At 44.4% G+C, this 19,887-nt stretch overlaps 1 protein-coding gene across 1 annotated transcript in view; it reads left to right on the plus strand.

Annotated features, from left to right (window-relative positions):
* Positions 1-14,599, plus strand: part of LCA5L (lebercilin LCA5 like) — an 800,408-nt gene extending 785,809 nt beyond the window's left edge. Inside the window, exon 8 of the mRNA XM_069636060.1 lies at positions 13,072-14,599. Coding sequence (XP_069492161.1) covers positions 13,072-13,823 — 752 coding nt within the window. The 3' untranslated portion in view covers positions 13,824-14,599. The remainder of the gene's footprint in view (positions 1-13,071) is intronic.
* The last annotated feature ends 5,288 nt before the right edge of the window (positions 14,600-19,887 follow it).

Genomic DNA, 19,887 nt, shown 5'->3' on the forward strand with positions numbered 1-19,887 from the left:
CCTAAGGCCCGTATCTTAAGGCCCTGTTTGTGCCCGTCCGAGCCTTCCGGAGCCCCAGAGCTTGTTACACCTTCCTGCAAATCACCTTTGTACCCCCATTCTTCCGACATCTCCTCGACCTGGCTGTTTCTCCGCTAACCAAACCATCGCAGCAACAACCTGCACCTTTGGCTTTCACCACATTACACGTGTGATTCACATCACGGAGGATCCCCACGCCTTTTGCACAACTAAGCGCCTCTCACTCATCTGCGCCTTACACATCAGATCTGCCAGCTGATTCAGGTAAGCTCACTAACTAGTTGAACTATTTGTCCACCAATTCAAACTCCCCTGACCCATCTCACCTGGTTTGAGTAGCCGTTTAGCGAGGGTCAGCGCCTGCAAACTTCAGACCCCTTGACTTCCAGAGATCTGCCATTTTTATACCGCACCTGGGACCCCGATCTAATTCAACCTGGTACGCACTGTCTAATCAGCCTTGCCCTGCCCGTGATTGGCTCCGCTACCCTGCACCTGATACTCCTGTTTAACTTAACCGGCACGCACTGCTTAACTAGTTTGACTCGCCTGTGACTTGCTTTTACCTGACCTATAAGCACTATGCAGATCTTTGACTGCTTACTACTTATCACTAAAACTTGGTCGTGTTGCGCGCTGCCTACCTATTTCGGCCCATAACTGGGGCACTGCCTGCCCTAATGCGTAATGCCGTACATATGGGCCTTGAATATTGCTCATGCTGAATACTGAACACTATTATGCATATTGTTAGCGATAAGGACCTATATTGGTGTATTGATAGTGTGTCTGCGACACCTCAGGCTGACTGCCCCCCTCATGTGTACTGAACACTGCTGGTGCTAAGCCAACTGTTATTGCCACTAATGTAAACTGGTGTATTGATGGTTATATCTGCCACATCTCTTGATTATCACCTTACACATGTATTTAAGGTTGCTCACGCCTGGTTTAGTTAACTGCCAGACACTTGTTCACTGAAGACTTAGCGGGCCATACATTCATATCCTCACGACTGACACCTATCCGACACACCATAGTTACTACCTGATATCCAAGTCAGTACCTAAACCTAAGGAACATGTCAGCTAGACTAGCCAATTTTCCATGTGATAATTCTGCCACAAAAATATCGCAATACAAAAATATCACCATATTTTTCCGGCAAAATTCACAATGGACCCTGCGGGGGATACCCCCGCAATCCCTGCATCATTTTTCAATGTGCGGGGGACACCCCCGCAACCCCTGCTCCCACATAATATCCCCAATAAAAATATCACCTATGGCAAACCAAATGGCCATATTTACGGCGATATTTTTATTGGGGATATTATTACCCGATACCCTTAGTTCTGCCTAATGGGCCAGATCCATCATATCCCTCTACAAGCCTTGTCACCACCCCGACTCTAGCGATATCCCACCGACTCACTTCCTTCTACCAGGCCTTTACCCCCACCTGAAAGCACCCCAGACTTGCTACAGACTAACCCAACGTCTTAACAAGAGGAGAACACCAGCCCTGTCAAACATTCTAAAGCACAGCCAGCCTTGCGACCTAACCATCAAAAATCAGAGGCTTTCTACTAAAACCAGGCACTACAGAGACTACATCCCTACTACCAGCCCTGCTACCCTGAGAAGGAACTCACAACTTACATACAGGACAGCTTGCTTCTGCGTCACTACTCCAAACACCATTCCCTCAATTTGAAGGATAAATCCTATCCTACCTCCAGCAATACTGACCTGAACACACTAACCATCCAAGTGACAGACAGTCCTAAATCCACTACTGCTACATACACAAGTGTACATGCGGAGTGGTCGACGAGTGGAGCAGTCCTGCAGTCACTCTACTCTATGCTGCTTTGAGCAGAGTCTTTCTACTCTGTTTACCCTGCTGGTTGACTGGGAGGAGCTGGTGTTAAAAGCCCAGTCTGACCGCGGAGCGGGCGCGGATTGGTCGACGAGTGGAGCAGTCCTGCAGTCATGACAGGCAAGACGGCAACGGAGACAGAGGAGAATGAGGAGCGCCCCCTCAGAAGTACTAGATGCAGACGTGACGGGGGGGCGTCACAAAATAAGGAGAATGAGGACCCGGCTGGTCGGGATGACTTTCAAGAGTCTAGAGGTAAAAGGAAGCTGGGTACAGGCTCTGGGCCATCTCCGGTTACATTAAGACCTAGACAACTGCGTATCCCTGTTTTGAAGCCCCCTTTAAAGCTCCCTCTAAACATCTCCAACATCTCTAACATCACTAACATTATCAATAACTCTACTGAATTGTTGCACTCTCCAAACAAATTAAGCACTACCCCTGTTAGTGCACCCCCAATTCTTTTCAACACTCGGGACTCTGAACCCTTGGCTCAGCCTGCATTGGAGGACAGGCAAACTTTTGAGAGCCCAGTGCAGAGGGGGGGAGAAGGAGGTGGGGCGTGTATCACACGCTGAACTTTCTGAATTTCCTGAAATTGTGAAGAAGTCAAAAAACTGAATTAGCGTTGGTGCCAGCAACATAGACTCCATTGACATTGCTGTGCCCTCTGATGTAGACACAGTGACTACCCACAAAACTGGAATCATCGTCCCTAAAACCAACCCAAACGCCATGTCCATGCTACCAAATAACATTAACGAACTCGCAGAGAACGACAACAACCCCCCACCGGCCCTCCTTACCGTACTTGGTGTGGGGCGGTTGGGGGAGCTTCGCCTTGTGACCCGGGAGACACAGGAGGCGTTCTAGGGCCGCTGCCTGCCGCAGAAGCAGAGTCTTCGAGCGGGTCTGTGCCGGCCGCGGAGACACCCGCCCTCCTCGGGGGGGGGTGTTTGCGGCGGCTTTCCACGCGCCCGAGTATAGAGGGGGCCGTGGAGAGTTGGCGAGGGAGGTGGAGGGGGAATGGGTTCGATGCTGTGGATGGAGCCCTGGCGGGGAGAGGACACGGCACTCTGCGCTCCTGACGCTGCCGCTGCAGCAAGCATGGTGTTCGTGGGGGACGCCGTTGGCGACGATGCTGGTCGCGGAGCACTGGAGGAGGAGGGGGTTCCCCACTCAGCCTGGCCGACAGAGCGACAGAGCAGTCGGTGTCTCCAGTAAAGGAGGGGGAGAAAAGTCAAGCCGCGGCAGAGAACGGGGCTGAGTTTGCTGGCCAACACACAGCAGGAGTGGACACTGACACCTGCTGGCGGCCCGCACGTACTGCGGAGGCCAGGCCAGTTAAAAGAAAGGAACGTGCATTAACAGCACTAAAACAAAAGAAATTGAACGGGGGAAATCCTCCACTAAACCTTACTACAGAGGATCAAGCAAAAAAAGTAAGACATTCAAAGTACCGTCCCACAACCAGGTGACAAATTTCTTTTAAAAAAAGGGTGTAAGCCCCCCCACACCACAAAAAGAAATATCGGATGGAGAGCTTTTGGAGGGGTGGGTGGCGAGTCGATTTTAAAAGAACAACCATCCAACAGCCAAGAGGAGAGGGGAGTTGTTAAACAGAGGACCGGGGACAAATTGCCACAACTTGAAACGCCAGTAAGGTGGCACTTTGGGAAACCCCCCCTGGCCTCTCCTATTCCGCACCTTCCTGCACTGACGGCAGGTGTGCCGCCCCTGGAGCCTAACCAGACCACTAACAACCTAAAGAGTACCCACGAGCCTTTGGAGGTGACGGAGGAATTGAACATGTGGTCTCAAAGTGGGCACACACAAGAGGAAACCTCTGGCCAGACCCACCTTGGCCCCCAGAAGGAATTGGGAAGTCCCCTGGGATGTAGTGTGGCCTCAAACATACCCGAAAAAAGCCTGGCAAAGATACCGCCCAGAGGTGCCATGGGAAAACCAACACCGGCCCCCTGAGGCGTGCCTTACCCCATGTAGAGTGAGGACCGACAGAGACTCAGTACATGGGAGTGTAAAGGAAACACTGCATAAGAAAATAGACCTAATGGGTAACTAACTGTACGAAGCACGGAATGACTCTGTGAAAGATCAAGCAGTAATTACGGCCCTAATGCACACCAAGTTCCTATACTTGGAAAAATACATATTGGGTAAGGAAGTGAGACAAGAAAACACCAGAGACCAAGGATCATCGTGCTCTTTAGACTTGGAGCGGAAAACACAAGGAACACAGACCAGTGCCAACTGCTGGAACAAAAACAATGACTTGGCACTGGATATGGAGGAAAAAAACACAAGTGCCCAGATGAGTATCAACGGCCAAGCTAAACCTAGCGACCTGCCGCATGGTGGAAAGAAAGTGACACCCATGTCAGAGAATGGATGCATTAATTTAGACTGCTCAGGAATAACCCCGATCGAAGCGAAAAAGGGGTCGGGGGCAAATTCAAAACTAAATGCACAAACACAAAACAGAAAGAATTTGGAAACTTCTTTAACAAGAAAGCGAAACCAGTGGAAGATTTACATTTAAAAAAGGTACTAGTGCCTGCAAAAATAGAAGCCAAGAAGGTAGTACTAAAGATAATGACCCCACCAAAGTTGCCAAGAAGAACAGCAACAGCGAAACGACGAATGGGAGCGAGTGAAACCTCCAATGCAAAACACTCAGGAAAGGGTGAATCAAGAGAAAGAAAATTCTCGGAGGAAGAGAAAGTGGAGGAAGAGTTTAACTCTATGGAAGCCTTATTGAATCTAAGTACATATACAGTGGAAGATTCAGAAACAGACATCCCATCTCCTAAGACTAGATCACATATCGAATGTGTGTCTATAGGTGATGTAGTCCCAGCCCCCCACCCAGGGAGCCAAAGGGGGAGACAGCACAGTAAGGAACAACTCAGATATACGGAAGGGAAGAAAATGAAGACCTCAAAACCCCTCAGACAAGAGGTCTCGGCGGAAAGAGTCCAAAACCAGGAGGACTCTAGAGAATCTTTCTAGCAATAGTCAGCGAAATAAAGAGAGAGAACGAAGCAGGGGCCGTTCGCTGCAGGAGAGCAGTAAGGAACGGACAAGGAGCAGAATGAACAAACGCATCACGACGGATTATGCCATCTTCAAACTGGAGAGAAGGAGAGAAAAGCCAGATGACTTCAGGCTGAGCAGGAACACAATGCTGTATATCTTTGAGCAAATCCCAAATCTACGACACCTGACCTCTCAAGATTTAAAAATTGTCGAACCATGTGAGAACGGACGGAGGGATCAGGCCTACCTACACATATCATCGTCATTAATAAGCAACATCTTGAAGGCTGAGAAAGATAACCTCTGGTATTTGGGATATGAACTGAAAGAAATTCAGGCCATTCAAAAACAGAGGTATCATCGGATGCATAGTACCTCAATGACGAGATCCTTAACAAGAAATAAGAAAATATCGTTAGAACCAAATCACCACAGCAAAGATAAAGGAAAGCGTTGGCTGAGCCAAAAGTCCCACCCTACACAAGACAAGCAAAATATACATGGCCCCAATAGGTCGAGGGAAAGGAAGAGGAGGGAGGAGTCACCATAACAAGGTCGTAAGAAATACTCCGATGGCAACCAAGCAATAAACCCGGAAAGATGGCCAAAAGGACCGGGAGAAAAAATAATCACAATAGCTGGAAGCCCCGTGAAATCTTCACGAGTGGAGAGAGGCACCGAAGCCAGGAGCCCGGTTAGACAGCACAACAGGAGGTGGATATCAAATACACAACAATATGCAAACAAAATCTAGCAATTAGTGGACAGAAAACCCTCGCCGAGACAACTGGCGAAGCAATCGCCCTTGATAATGGGCTCATGGAACACACAAGGGTTTTCCCACTTGACGGCAAGTTCCGATGTTAATCTAGGAGCCTTTGATATCTTGTGTCTGCAAGAAATGTGGCTGTTGACGAAACCTTACCTCGACGGATACACTTTGACCTTCACCCCGGCAGAGAAGGGAGCCACAGTAGGGCCAAGGGCTGGTCTTGTGACTGCAGTAAGATCGGGATGTGGCTTAGTGCCCAGGGCAGAATTACATCTCTCCCCGCTTATCCAAGGTACCAGATTAGAGTGGCAACTGGACGATGTCGGAACAGGGAAGGAAAATTCTCTACAAAAACTGCTAGTTATCAATACATACTGGAATCCGGCAGAGATTACTACAGGTCAATATCTAGAGGCTATCGACAACCTCCTGGAGGATGAAAGCGAAAGCCAACAACCGAGCCTCATCATTATAAATGGCGATCTAAACTGCACAATGGAGGATGATGAGACTCCCACATGCATGAGATCTACAACGGATGGGGACAGAGCTAAACGATGGGGTAACCTGATGGACAAATGGGATCTGCATAATTTGCATTGGTTACGCTCTAAAGAGAACAAGAAGATCCCAACATGGCAAAGAAATTATCAAAAGGGAACTATTGATCATACTTTTGTATCGAAGGCCTTACTGAGCATGATAAAGTCTTTCAACGTGGTGAAAACGGACAAAAGCGACCACAACATCTTAAAAACGACCTGGCACCTTTACAGGCCAGCGCAAGAATCCATGCTACAAGGCTTGGAAGCTAACCCGAGTGGCAATCGCCTTAGGTTAACGGCTAAAGCCATCAGTGAAATAACAACGGTTTATAAAATCATCAGCAATAAGCTTATTGATAAGCCAGTTGGAGCTGCTACTGCTGATTACATGCCGTTATTGGAAACTTACCGCAGATGGAAGCAACAAGGGGGCCCTACGCACTTAGTCCATAAACACAGTTACAATAAGGAACTGGTAAAGCAAAGAGGGCCTTGAGAAAAAACCAGAGAATGGCAAAATCCAGTAACTCAATAAACTTGCAAACGAAATACCACCTAGCGCAACGCAGGTATAAAAATTGGGTGAGACATCAGCGTGCAAGTCTCCTACAGCACGACGCAGAACAAATGCTGCGTATACTTTCAAAGAAAAGCAGCAAAGAATTCTGGTCGTTGATTCATGCGAAAACAACAAGTACCCAGACCAACCTCCAGAATAATGTCAGCAAAGAGAAATGGGTGGACTTCTTTGCGTCACTATACAAAAAGGAGGATAGTCGGATATCGAACATCCGGAGGTGCCAAGTGCCAAACTGGGAAATACCCTGCGACTGTGACGCCATTACATCAAAAATTAAGAAGCTAAAAAACTCTAGAGCGCCAGGGCCGGACGGCATCTCCAACATAGATCTGAAGACCAACGTTATAACTTGGGCTCCACTTATTGGCCAGATTTTCCAGAACTGTAACACTTCTAAATCTGTGCCCCCCTCATGGAAGACTTCAAATGTGGTCCCAATCTTTAAAAAAGGAGCGAAAGAAGATCCAAGAAATTACTGTCGATAGCGCTCTTGGACGTCATTGGGAAGGTATTTGGCTCTTGTGCTCTGGACGGCCTGAACAACTGGCTAAAAGAATCCAATTATAGAGACCAATTCCAGACGGGGTGTGTCAGAAACATCGGCACCACAGCAAACATTCTGGTACTATGCTCCTTGAAAGCAAGAGTCCAACAAGGAGCGCCGAGAATATTCATGGCCTTTGTCGACCTCGTGCAGCCATTCGACCGTGTGAGCCACGAGCGCCTGTGGGCTAAACTAATTGGCAAGAACTGCCCAGAAAAAATCTTATCCCCAATAAGAGCTCTTGGGATACCACCATGAGAGTCCGGCTGAATGGCGCAGGGACACTGTGAAAGGTTATTCATACCGCCCGAGGAGTAAAGCAGGGCTGTTCCTTAGCTCCAGCACTGTATAATGCCTACATAGCAGACCTGGAAGACGACTTCGCTAAAACTAGGTGCTTTCCCCCATCATTAGGAGGAGGGAAAATACAGAGACTCCTCTATAGGGATGATATCATCTTATTAGATCAGACAGCGGTGGGGCTCCAAAGGCAGTTGAACAGTCTACTTGCATACTTGGGAAATTACCATCTAGAACTAAATAAAAGTAAAATGAAGATCATGGCCTTCGAAACTACAACTCGAACAGCAGGCAAAGAAAAATGGAGCCTATAAAACGAAAAAATTGAAATCGTAAAGAGCTTTAAATACTTGGGAGTGACGCTAAGTAACAGCCCCGCGGAAATTCCAATGTAGGATATGCTAATAGCTAAAACAAAGACCTTGTCATGCCAAGCACGAACGATCAACATGAAATATGGAAAGTTCTCATTGATTCCAGTGCTGTCTTTCTTTAAAACCAAGGTCGTCCCGAGCATAACGTATGGAGCCGAAGCCATGCCACAAATCCCGAGGTAGTTTTGGGACAGATTGGAGGGCCAATTTTGGAAGAAGGTGCAGGGGTTGCCAATGTCTGTTCCCATATGCCACATCAGACAAGAACTTTGCCTACCATCTGTGAAGGGGATGGTGGCGAGGAATACTCTGATGCTCTTCAGGAAAGTGATCATGGACTCGTCAGTGCCTGTTTTTGAGATTCTGAAGAACGAACTGGCCAGTGGGAAAAACAAAATACTAGCATCATGGGAGGAACATTGTGTAAACCTGCTACAAGAGATGGCCATCACTAGAGCAACCCTAATACAAAATCCAACAAAGGTGGTGAAAAAGCTGACCGAATTGGATTGGATCAGAACGCAGGATAATGTTGCCTCGTATAAATCAAGCAAAAACCTTCCGATAATCCAAAAGAGAGTCAACGAGGTGAGAGGGTACTTGAAAACATTTCCGGACAAACAGCTGTGTAACACCTTTCTCAGAATCAGATTGAACCTCTTAAAAACAAATGAGATCTTGGCCAGAAGAGGAGAGGCAACTTCTGATAAGTGCCAGTATTGTAATACCCAGCAGGTGGAAATCATCAGACACCTTCTGCTAAAGTGTAAGGGTACCCAAGAGGCAAGAGAAATCTATTTAATGAAACACCTGAGCAGTGTAACTACAGCTGATGAAGAGGATTGGTGGAACGGCTTACTGGGGGGGGGAAACCGAAAGGTCAGTGGCAGTGACTTTGTTCTTTAAACAAATTGGACTCGTACAGGAGTACAAAAAGAGTTCAGGAGCGAAAAGGCCAGTAATGGAGACAGGCGTAAGCTGAAGCCTAAACTCTTGCTCTCTTAAGAAGCTAGGAATTTTTGAATTTAATTTGGATGGAATGCAATCTAATCTGGAGGGATGAACTTTCATCTGCTTGTTTGTTTTGTAAAAATTGTAAAATTGTATTACAATGAAATCAAATAAAATAAAAAATAAAAATGTATATGTAAGTCTAACCAAGAAATCCAGGGTGCCCTTATTAACACCAGATCCCTACTGGCCCACAGCCGAGACATTGCTGACATCAGCTCCACTTGGAATCTTGACTTCATAGCAATTACAGAATCATGGCTCCATGCAGCTGCTGGCCCTGCCCTTGCCCTAGCCATCCCGGACAAAAACACAATCTTCAGAGGAGATAGACCTCACTCTAAAGGTGGAGGTGTAGCCATCATAACAAAGAAACTCACTCAACATTAGAGAAACACCAAATACATCCCCACTCTCTGGGGAACTACTCTCACTGAAAATGACGCTCCCCCTATCACTACCTTGAACATCCAACCTGCTCTACAGACGCCCGGGTCCTCTAATATCATTTCAGAATGACATAGCCCAACTTCTGTCAACCAACACCAAACCCAGCTCCCAGACCATCATCTTAGGTGACTTCAATCTAGGGCTTAATGACCCGCTAGACAAGAATGCACTATGCCTACCAAAAACCATTACAGCACTAGGTTTCTCACACCGAATCCAAAATCCTACACATACGAAAGGCTGCACCCTTGATTGGCTAGAAGACTTCAACTGCAACACTACCATAACCTCCAATTCCCATTGTCCATGGTCCGACCATCACCTTATAACCTTCAACATCACCGCTACCCCACTAATCCCCCGCAGATGGCCCCTGCCACCCTATCAGAAACAAGCAAAACATCACTGTTGACAATATACTACCACTGCTACAACCCATTCCAAAATGTAGGAATTCAAGACCCTTCCATCCTGGTTAAACTATACAATGAAACAGTACTTGACGCTATTGATAAACTAGCACCTCTCTCCATGCGCAAAGCTAAACCAGTAGCTCACCTTAATGCATGGTTAACACCAACCTTAAAAGCCCTACGAAACTCCAAGAGAAAAGCAGAGACTAGCTGGAAAAAAGTGCCAAATGAACCTAACAAAGTAGAATTCACTGCAGCCATACATACTTAAGTACAAACAAGCGGACCTCCAGACAAAAAGTACCTTGTACAATGAAAAAATTACCAAGGTGAATTCTAAAACTAAGGAGCTCTTTGCCATCCTCTGAGAATTAGAGTCACTGGTACCTCCTACAGAAGCCTGCAACAAGGACACAAAATGGTATTCCAACATTCAAAATGTCCTCTCTGACAAAATAGTACTTCTTCAATCTCACGTGCCCCTCACATCCCGAGGGAATAGCACAGTGCCCCAATTTGAGTTTACTACTGTATCCAATGAAGAAGTCCTCAAAATAATCACCACCCCTAAACCCTCAAGGTGCCAAAGCGGCCCATGTCCAGCCACGGTGATCATGGACTATGCCCATTTCCTCGCCCCATTCATCACGAACTTTATCGCTGCATCGTTTGAAGACAACCTGGTCCCAATAAACCTTAAAAACGCTTGGGTACTTCAGTTATTGTTAAAAAAAGTGTCTTGACCCAAACACGCCAACAAACTATCGCCTCATCACAACAGTGCCATTCTTACTAAAAAATACTAGACAGAGTAGCTTGCCTACAAATACAAAACTATTTCGAAGTGAATAACCTCCTTGTCCTACGACTAACTGGCTTTCGCCCAAGACACGGGAGGGAAACAGCCCTTCTGGACTTACAAATCCAAATGGATGATCAAAAAAACAAAGACAAATTAGCCCTACTAATTCTACACTACCTCTCTGCTGCATTTGATCTTGTTGACCACAAAACCCTATGCAAACACCTGGCTTTCGCGACGCACTTCTCCCCCAGTGCCATTCAATAGATACAATCTTTCCTAACAGACAGAACAACAAGAGTCTTCTCCCCGAGTGCAGAGGCACAACCAACACCGGTCACATGTGGAGTACCCCAAGGCTCCTGCGTTTCTCCAATGCTTTACAACATTTTTACCAAACCTCTTTTCGACCGCCTTGATGTCACATACACTAACTATGCTGACAACACCCAAATCCTCATCCCGATCACAGGCGACCATGCCACTGACACTACCACTCTCATTACTATCTATATCCAAGCCTGGATGGCTCAACATGGTCTGTGCCTGAATGATGAAAAGACGAAGCTGCTCCTTATAGGGTCACAACTCCGTCTGACCAAAATGAACAGTGCCTTTAAAACCTTTAACATCAACGGTAACCTGATAAAAGTGTCCAAAGAAGTAAAAACCTGGGGTTCCTACTTGGACTCCTCCCTCACACTATCAAAGCAAGTCAACAATACTGCGTCAGCAGAAGCCTACACCTGCAAGCTCATCAACGCATGCAGACCATTCTTGTCACCCGATAGCTGCATTACTCTTGCCAGAGTCCTCATTCTGACGAAGCTGGATTACTACAATGCCCTCTATGCCGGCACCAAGCTCCAAAACATCAAAAAACTCCAGGTACTACAAAATAACACCCTCAGAGCGGCACTCAACATTCCTAAAACTACACACATTTCTACAACTAGACGGAATGCCCACTGGCTACCGGTTCAAGAATGTATCATATTTAAAACAATTACCCTAACACATAGTTGCCTCCACAAATCAGCATCTCATATCTGTCAGACAAAGTGTCCAAAGCGCAATCCAATAGGCCTACACAATCAGCTAACATGTACTTACTAGACACATGAGACTGATGGGCCCTGTGTTCTTTGCGCTCACTTGAAGAATGGTATATTTCACGAAATCAATCAAAAGATGACCTTTCTCATTTCATTCCCAAAAAGGTTTTTTTTCATGGATTAGACTTGCTTAGAAAGTTAGTTGAATTAAAGTCATTAAAAAAAGGGTATAAACAAATAATTCATCCAAATTTAACACATGGTTTTTGGAACAAAAATGGAAAAAATGCCTGGATGAACTGTCATATGTGAGACAGGGAAACACGTGTTGGATAAGGGATTGGCATTTTTTCCATTTTTGTTCCAATAACCATGTGTTAAATGTGGATGTTTTATTTCTTTATACGCTTTTTTGAAAGACTTTAATTCAACTAACTTTCTAAGCAAATCTAATCAATGAATAAAAAAACCTTTTTTGGATTGAAATGAGAAAGGCCATCTTTTGATTTATTTCGTGAAATATACCATTCTTCAAGTGAGCGCAACGAACACAGGGCCCATCAGTCATTTTTTCTCATGTGTGTTCCGGCCTGTTTCAGTCTCAGGCCAGGTCCCTGATTTTGCAGCACCTTGGCTAAACCACACCTACTAAAACAAAGGAGAAGTGCCTTGTAATCCATGTAGACTGATTTGCCGTTATTCTTTCAATACTTACTAGACACACCTAGATTTAAACTACAGAAAGCAGTATATAAGTGGAATGCCTTACCAGCCAGACTGAGGGCAGAAGACTCTTTCTGGACCTTCCGGAAACAATTGAAAACTCACCTCTTTACACAGGGTTGAGGTATCGAACCCTGGCCACCGAACCAATAATTCAACCCAGATCTAAAATCACCCAGAAAACCACACTCATTCATTAGGTCGTTCGTTCTGACAGGCCACACCTAACTATGCATGTAAATAACTCTCTGGCTGGGACTGTACCGATACTCATATGTAACTATGAAATTAAGTCAACCACTTTGAAAACTGCAGCTTGTCAGTAACATGCTGTGCTATGTATATTTGTAACAAAGAAAACAACTGTACCTAATACTTGTCTCATGTAAGAAAGCGCCCAGATTCCCCCAGACTAGGCGTGCTATATAAATTGCAAAATAAATAAATACAATAGTAATGGAATGTATTGGAGTTTAAGTTTTAGAGAACATTAGAGTGGAATTAGTTTTCTTTTTGTCTAACAAGTTGATATTCTGTTGTAGACTTACTAAAAGAAGAAACACGACTGTTGGAAGAACATTATGAATGTATGGAAAGACAAAGAAAAAGAAAAGAAGAACAGGAAAGGGAGGCTGAAATGTTGAGACAAGAACTTGGGAGATTAGAAAATGAAACAGAAAGCTTGAAAGTGGAAGCACCACAAGGAGAGAATAGCTTTGAGGGCATGGATGACACCAATACAGATAATCAGACCAGTGGGGCTGAATCATACACTAAGATGCAAACAAAAAATATTACAGTGCGTCTTAGAAGGCATTATAAGTTCACTGAAGCCACTGAAAATCTACATCAAGGATTCCCTGCGACTGGTCCAATTTCAAGTAGCATAAACAAAAACCCACTAAAGTACCAGAGTGAAGAAGCAGATTCAGAGCTAGAAAACTCATGTAGCAGATATGAGCCATCCTTTGGTAAAATATTCAATTCAGCAATACCTAAGCAGAAAGCGACAGAAGGAAAAGATGGCAAAAAGGGGACTACAACATTAAGGGACAAGAAAGACAGTCTCATGGAAGAACTCTTCGGTCCAGGGTATAGTTTTAAAAGCAGCTTTTCGAATCCACGTTTGGGATGCGTGGATGAAGGGAAGCCACCATTTGAAACTGCAAATCAATATGTATGCCAGACATCAGCACGTACTCAGAAATTTCCTTATGAAAATCGGAATTTGATGCAAGTTGGGGCCATTAGAAAATCATCATCTTGGGAAGAAAAAAACAGCCAAACCTTTTAACCATACCCTGTTTGATAATTATTCATCTTTCAATGCTGATTTAAGGGATAGTACTGTGTTGGTAGATTGATTTTTTAAATTTTTTTACCACATTCTGTATACACATTTTGTGTGCTACAACTGTAATCCTGGATAGTTTGTTTCTATTCTTCATGTAGTTCTTTTATGGACATAATATACCACTACATTTAATTTTCTTAAAATACATTATAGGTAAACTACGTTTTCAGAAGTACCTTTAGCCCTTAGCCTTTCTCCGTCTGCAATTGTCATCTGAGCTGACATAAACTAAGCATAACAAAGCTGGTGCCAGTGGACCAGTCCTTCCTAATTGTAACTCTGACTCAAAGAAGTTCTGTTTGGTTTTCAGTAAAATTGCTAATTAAAATAATCAATGCATTGAAACGAAAATATACTTGACCAGTTATCAGTATATGTGAGGCAGTCAGTTGAGATGTGAACCTGCAAAAGCTTGTATAATTACACTCTTTAGTTGTTCTTGAGGGTAGAAAAGGAGGCAAAATATGTTCCACTGTATTTTGACAAAATCCTTTAGGGTTTTTGCAAGTTACAGTCCTTTAAAAAGTACTGAGATTACAAAATGTCTGATGACAAGAAGCTCTTTTTAGGTTCAAAAGTTTGAACTAACTCCCTAAGCTGTAATGGACATGTTGTAATTATAATGATCGGGTTCTTGCCATTTCAGAAATTTGAGAAGGGAAATTCATTTCTTGTGTAAATAACCAAACAATTTACGTAAACAAAACAAACCACTTTCAGTAATGGAGACATCAAAAGAAGTTGCAGTTCTCTTTACATTTCTGATAAGAACAAAGTTAATAAACTTTTTTTTAAACTGTATGCTCAGCTAATCTTTTAAATCAGTTCCCAATTTTCATTTTACAAAATTGTAAACCTTTTAAATTTGGGTTAGGCCTCTCAGGATCTGCTGTGAAGTTGTGACTGCTACACAGGAATAACAACATTTGGAAAGGAAATACTGACGAAAGTTTTAAAAAACTGCCACCCCCTGGGGTGCTCATCATTCACCCCTTTTCATAACTCTTCCCCCAGGGATATTTGTGCAAGTTGCTGGGGCTTTAGGGAAAACATATGAATGATGAGGTTGCCTTCATGGTATAATTTATTTAGACAAGACACTTTCTTCTAAACCTTTTGTTTATGTTGTAAATAAATGTTTTTAAACAAAACATCGGTCCGAATACAATAACTGGTGTCATTGGAATTATCCTGAGAGCTTTGCTCAATCCCCAAGGTCACCACCCTGATCTAAGCAGGCATGCAGTACTTTCCATGTGTCCCTTGATCACCTAGGATAGTCAGTCATACTTCTGCAGTTCGGTTTAGGGTGACAGAAATGCAGTATAAGAAGCTGTTGGTGAACATAGAGGAGTTTCCACGTATGGTTACTTTGACCACACATCCCCATCCTGTAGATGCTGCAACCGCTACTCCTTGCATACATCATATTCAAAGGCGCCTGCATCACCTACAGAGCAGTCAGAACCAAATCACCACTTTACATGGCCAAGAACATCATCTCTGCAAGCCAGTGCTCCACCAGAAGCCACAATGTCTCTATACTGGAAACAAACAACTACATGAGGGGGAAACAGAATGCTTGACTTTACCTCCCTGTCTCTGGAACAAGTTACTAACATAAGTAAGACTAGCCCCATCCATCATACACTTCAGGTAGGACCCAATGACATCAAACAACATCTGGCCAATCACTGAATGTTCCACTCAATTCTATTTATCACAGCTCTTCTGCTACCCATGCACCCTACTTCTAACTTCCTTGGTGCGTCCCCTTTGTACAGCCCTCTGTTACTTCCTAGCTAGGTTTGCGCTTTATTCTTCCCATAGATACATGCATACAAACGTTTTAAATTTAGAAGTTTCTTTTGAGGTGATAGAGCAGTTTCGGGTGTGCTTATGGTCTCCTCCAAGTGACCCAAATGTTTTAGTCTAGCCAGGACCATAGTTATAGCCTGTTGGCTCTAGGCTAGTCTCAAGATTGTTTTTCCCTCAAACAGTATTTCTAATGTGACATAAAGCTTGCAGCTGACCTTCTGTCTGGGATTCTGGTCCTGAAGCTCCTCTGGTTGTCCCAGTGTTTAATGTAGGTCAATGTTAGTCTATGGAAACCTAACAGTCTGACATTTCCAGATCTTTGAGCCAGGTTGTCAGTTTCTGACCACTGGAGGTCTACAGTTACCTTAGGTTTTTAAGACTCCAGTAAAGGTTCCTGCACCATTGAGGGAACAGCTGCAGAAAGCTGGAGGGTCACCAAAGGAAGCCAAAAAAAGGAAGGGGAATAATGAGCCCCATTATGAAATTAGAACAGAAGTAAAGTGGAGGTAGTTCTGTTACCGGCACTTTACGGCACCACTGAGCTCAGAGTTAGGAGGTAAAGTGGGGGGTTTACCGCCACTTCCCCTAAAATAAGATCTGTGGATTTACTACATTAGACTTACCCCTTGCTAACCATGCGTTCCCTCTGGAATTCCACAATGAGAACTAACTCTGCCGTTATATAGCTTTAATCCAGTAACAGAAACAGTGGCAGTACCAGCAAATGAGTTTGTTGGTAATTCCGACAGAATTACTGTTATACTCGAATGAGGCCCATGGTTTCTGATGACACTATTGTGCAATAAAACGAAAGTATCAGTTAGAAGTGGTTTTATTTGGACAGGTAACAAAAGTAAAGCAGTTTAACTCCCAACAAATAGGATGGCTCTTCTGGCGTGCTGGAGAAACACAAAGGCCTAACTCTCCCTATTCTAAAGGTTATTCCCAACCCAACTAAAAATAAAACTTGGGTACTCATCGTCAGGGTGGTTGTCCAAATTAAACTGTCCTGTCATCTGTCCATGACTACCTATTTCTAACCCTACCACTATATACACAAACAACATGAAACACCAGGAGAATGTGTCCCTTCTCCTGGTTCACTGGTATCCACCTTGTTGATTAGGATTCAAAAGTCTTAACTAAGAGTTCATGTTCCACAAAGATATAGAACACCAGGAAGTTGACTCCCTCTTCCTATAGTTATAGTTAAGTAGTCAAATAGTTAAGTGTCTTGACAATACATTTGGCAACCGTTGCCCTAGTGTCTGAATCAACAAAACTGTTTTGGGAGAACAGTAGAATGACCCCCTTCTCCTGGTGCACTTGACTTTTGATGACAATATTCCATAACAGTTCTTATTAAGCTTTGTACCCCTCTCCAGGCTTTCTCGAGAGGTAATTTAAGTGTTCCTGCTTCACTTTGTTTATTATTACCATAAGTATTGTTGCCAGGGACACTACTACAAAATTCCTGGTTACATTTTCTAGAATCACTGAGACAAGGGAGATTACTTCAGAGGCTTTGGTAGACTTTGTACCAACTACTGAGGCGAGGGAGATCACCCACGAGGCATTGGGCAGCTTTGCAACAAATATTGAGACAAGGGAGATCACTACCAATGCATATTCCACGTTGCTTCCTCTTACAATAAGTAGTGCAACAAGAGAGATCATTCCCAATGCTTTGTTCAGCTTTACAACAATTACTGAGATGAGGGAGATCATTCCTGATTCTTTGGCCAACTTTACAATAATTATTGAGACAAGGGAGATCACTCCAGATGCTTTGATCAGCTTAACAACAATTACTGAGAGGGAAATAACTCCTGATACACTTCCCACTGACAATGTCACTCTTAGCAGTTCTCCGCCAACCACTGTGATGAGGGAGATTACTCCCAATGCTTTCATTAGCTTTTTCAAGAGTTACTGAGACGAGGGAGATCACTCGTTTCCATTTGTTACCCCCCCCCCATCCCCTTACAGGGTCTACCGTGGTGCCCTTTACTTCTTTCTTCCTTGGACCATGTTGCAGGATCTTCCTGGATGTTGGAGCTGCTCTTCTGCATTTGTCGGCATTCTTTTGTCTCTTCTCTCTACCCCACTTATGTTCTGGAAGGCCTCCAGTTCACTGGTATTGGTGCTGTTAAGGGACCTACCAGTCCATCTCGCTGAGGTCATGCCACCATTAACCAGAGTATCAGTTCTGTATTGGGTGGGCCTCCCTCCTCTCTTCATTGACCACACTCTGCTCTCTCTCTACAACTCTCCTCTCTCTACTCCTCACCTTTCTCTTCCAAAATCCCCCTTTGTCTACCACACTCCTCCCACTCTACATCACTTCCCCAGTCTCTCTCCATCACATCCACCGTGCTCTCTACCACCCCCTCTTTACCCCACTCCCATTTCTCTACCACACTTCACATTGACTTTACTACATTCAACCAACTTTGCTAGACTCCACCCCCTCTCTTTATCACACTCCATCCTGTCTTGCTGACACACCTATACCCACCACATATCCCCTCACTACCAGACACACTCCTCTATAACCCTCCCCTTGCTCTACCATGCCACCCCTCTCTTCCACAGCTGCCTCTCTCTAGCATGCTCTACTCCCCCATCACGCAGCCCCCCCTGTCCCATACCCCACCTCTACCACATTGCTGCTCCATCCCCCACACTTCCTTTCTTTACTGCACCCCCATCCTTACCAACACCCTCCTTTCACTACCACATTCCCATCTCTCTATTCCCCCCTTTTCTTTCTTCGACATTTCTCCTTTTTCACTACTACTCCCCCATCCACCATACCCCCCCTCTATTACATTCCTGGCTCATCCCTCCTCTTTCTGTACCATACCCCCCTCACTACAACACTCACTCATGCTCTTTGCCACACTCACTTGCTCTACCAAAATCACTCCTTGCTATCTCTCCATCTTCCCCCTTTCCATGGTAAGTCTCTCCACAATCACTCTCATTCTCTTCCACACTCATATCCTCTCTCCAAGTCCCCAATCTATTTCAGTCTCCTTGCGACACTACCTCCTCTCTACTACACTCCCTCCCTGTCTCTCTACCACACTCCCTTGCTCTTTACAATACTACCCTCCTCTCTAACACTCTTCCTCCTTTTCTCAACCACACTTTGCTCCTTTCATTCTCTACTAAACTCCCTCCCACTCTCCCCACACACCCTGTCCCACACTCCCTCCCGACAAAACAGTCTCTCGCTCGCCATCTCAACACTACACTGTCATCATTTCATTTTCATCATAACCTGCTTGCCAGAGCCTAGCCTTCAAATCAAAGGCAGAAAACATCTCAAGACCAGCCACCCTCACTCTACCCACCCACCCTGCCTTACTCCTCTATACCTTACCCCTCTCTACCCCACACCCACCTCACCCCACTTAACCCTGACCTATTTTATCCTAGCCTTCCCTACCTATTGCCACAAACTCAAGCTCACCCCCGCTTACCCCCACTCATCGTAGCTCATCCATGTCTACCCTGCTGCCCCCTGCCTAGTACCTCCCACTCTAGCTCACCCTTAAAATCACCATGTTTACCTTAAATGTTCCAAGCATGTATGCAACTTAGTTTGCTAAAGTACAAAAGAAAGAAAAGTGTCCACGGTCTGTGGAACACTCACGTCCCCAGCACACTCGAAGGATTGTACAATGACAAATGATTGATCAATAATGTTCATTGATGCATAATTACATGTATCCAAGCTAAATCATGCTTTGTGAGTAAGTTGTACGAGAACACTCTTATCAAATATTCATTAATAGAAATAATGGGTAAATTTAATTAATTATAAGGAGAGATTACCAAGAAACCTCTTCAAAGGTCAACTCAATTCAGCATAATAAATTTAAGATTAAGCAAATTATTTTTTAATGCAATTCAACAAAGAGGAGCAAAAGAAACATTGCAACTGACAATACAGGGTTACAATATTAATTCCATATTGATATCATATAATCAGCGGTAATGGTTATTAAAAACTCAACGCGGTTCGGAAAATAATTTTCTTCATCAGGAGTGGTTATTTGTAGCTCTATTCAACACATATTCTTTAGTCCAGTATCCTGATATCTGCAGATTATAAAACAAATAATTGTATCTTAGTATACATTTCTGGAGTTGTTATCTATACCAATTTGTTTACTTA

The sequence above is a fragment of the Ambystoma mexicanum genome, chromosome 7p (genome assembly GCF_040938575.1).
Source record: "Ambystoma mexicanum isolate Mex_15411 chromosome 7p, UKY_AmexF1_1, whole genome shotgun sequence".
Taxonomy (NCBI): domain Eukaryota; kingdom Metazoa; phylum Chordata; class Amphibia; order Caudata; family Ambystomatidae; genus Ambystoma; species Ambystoma mexicanum.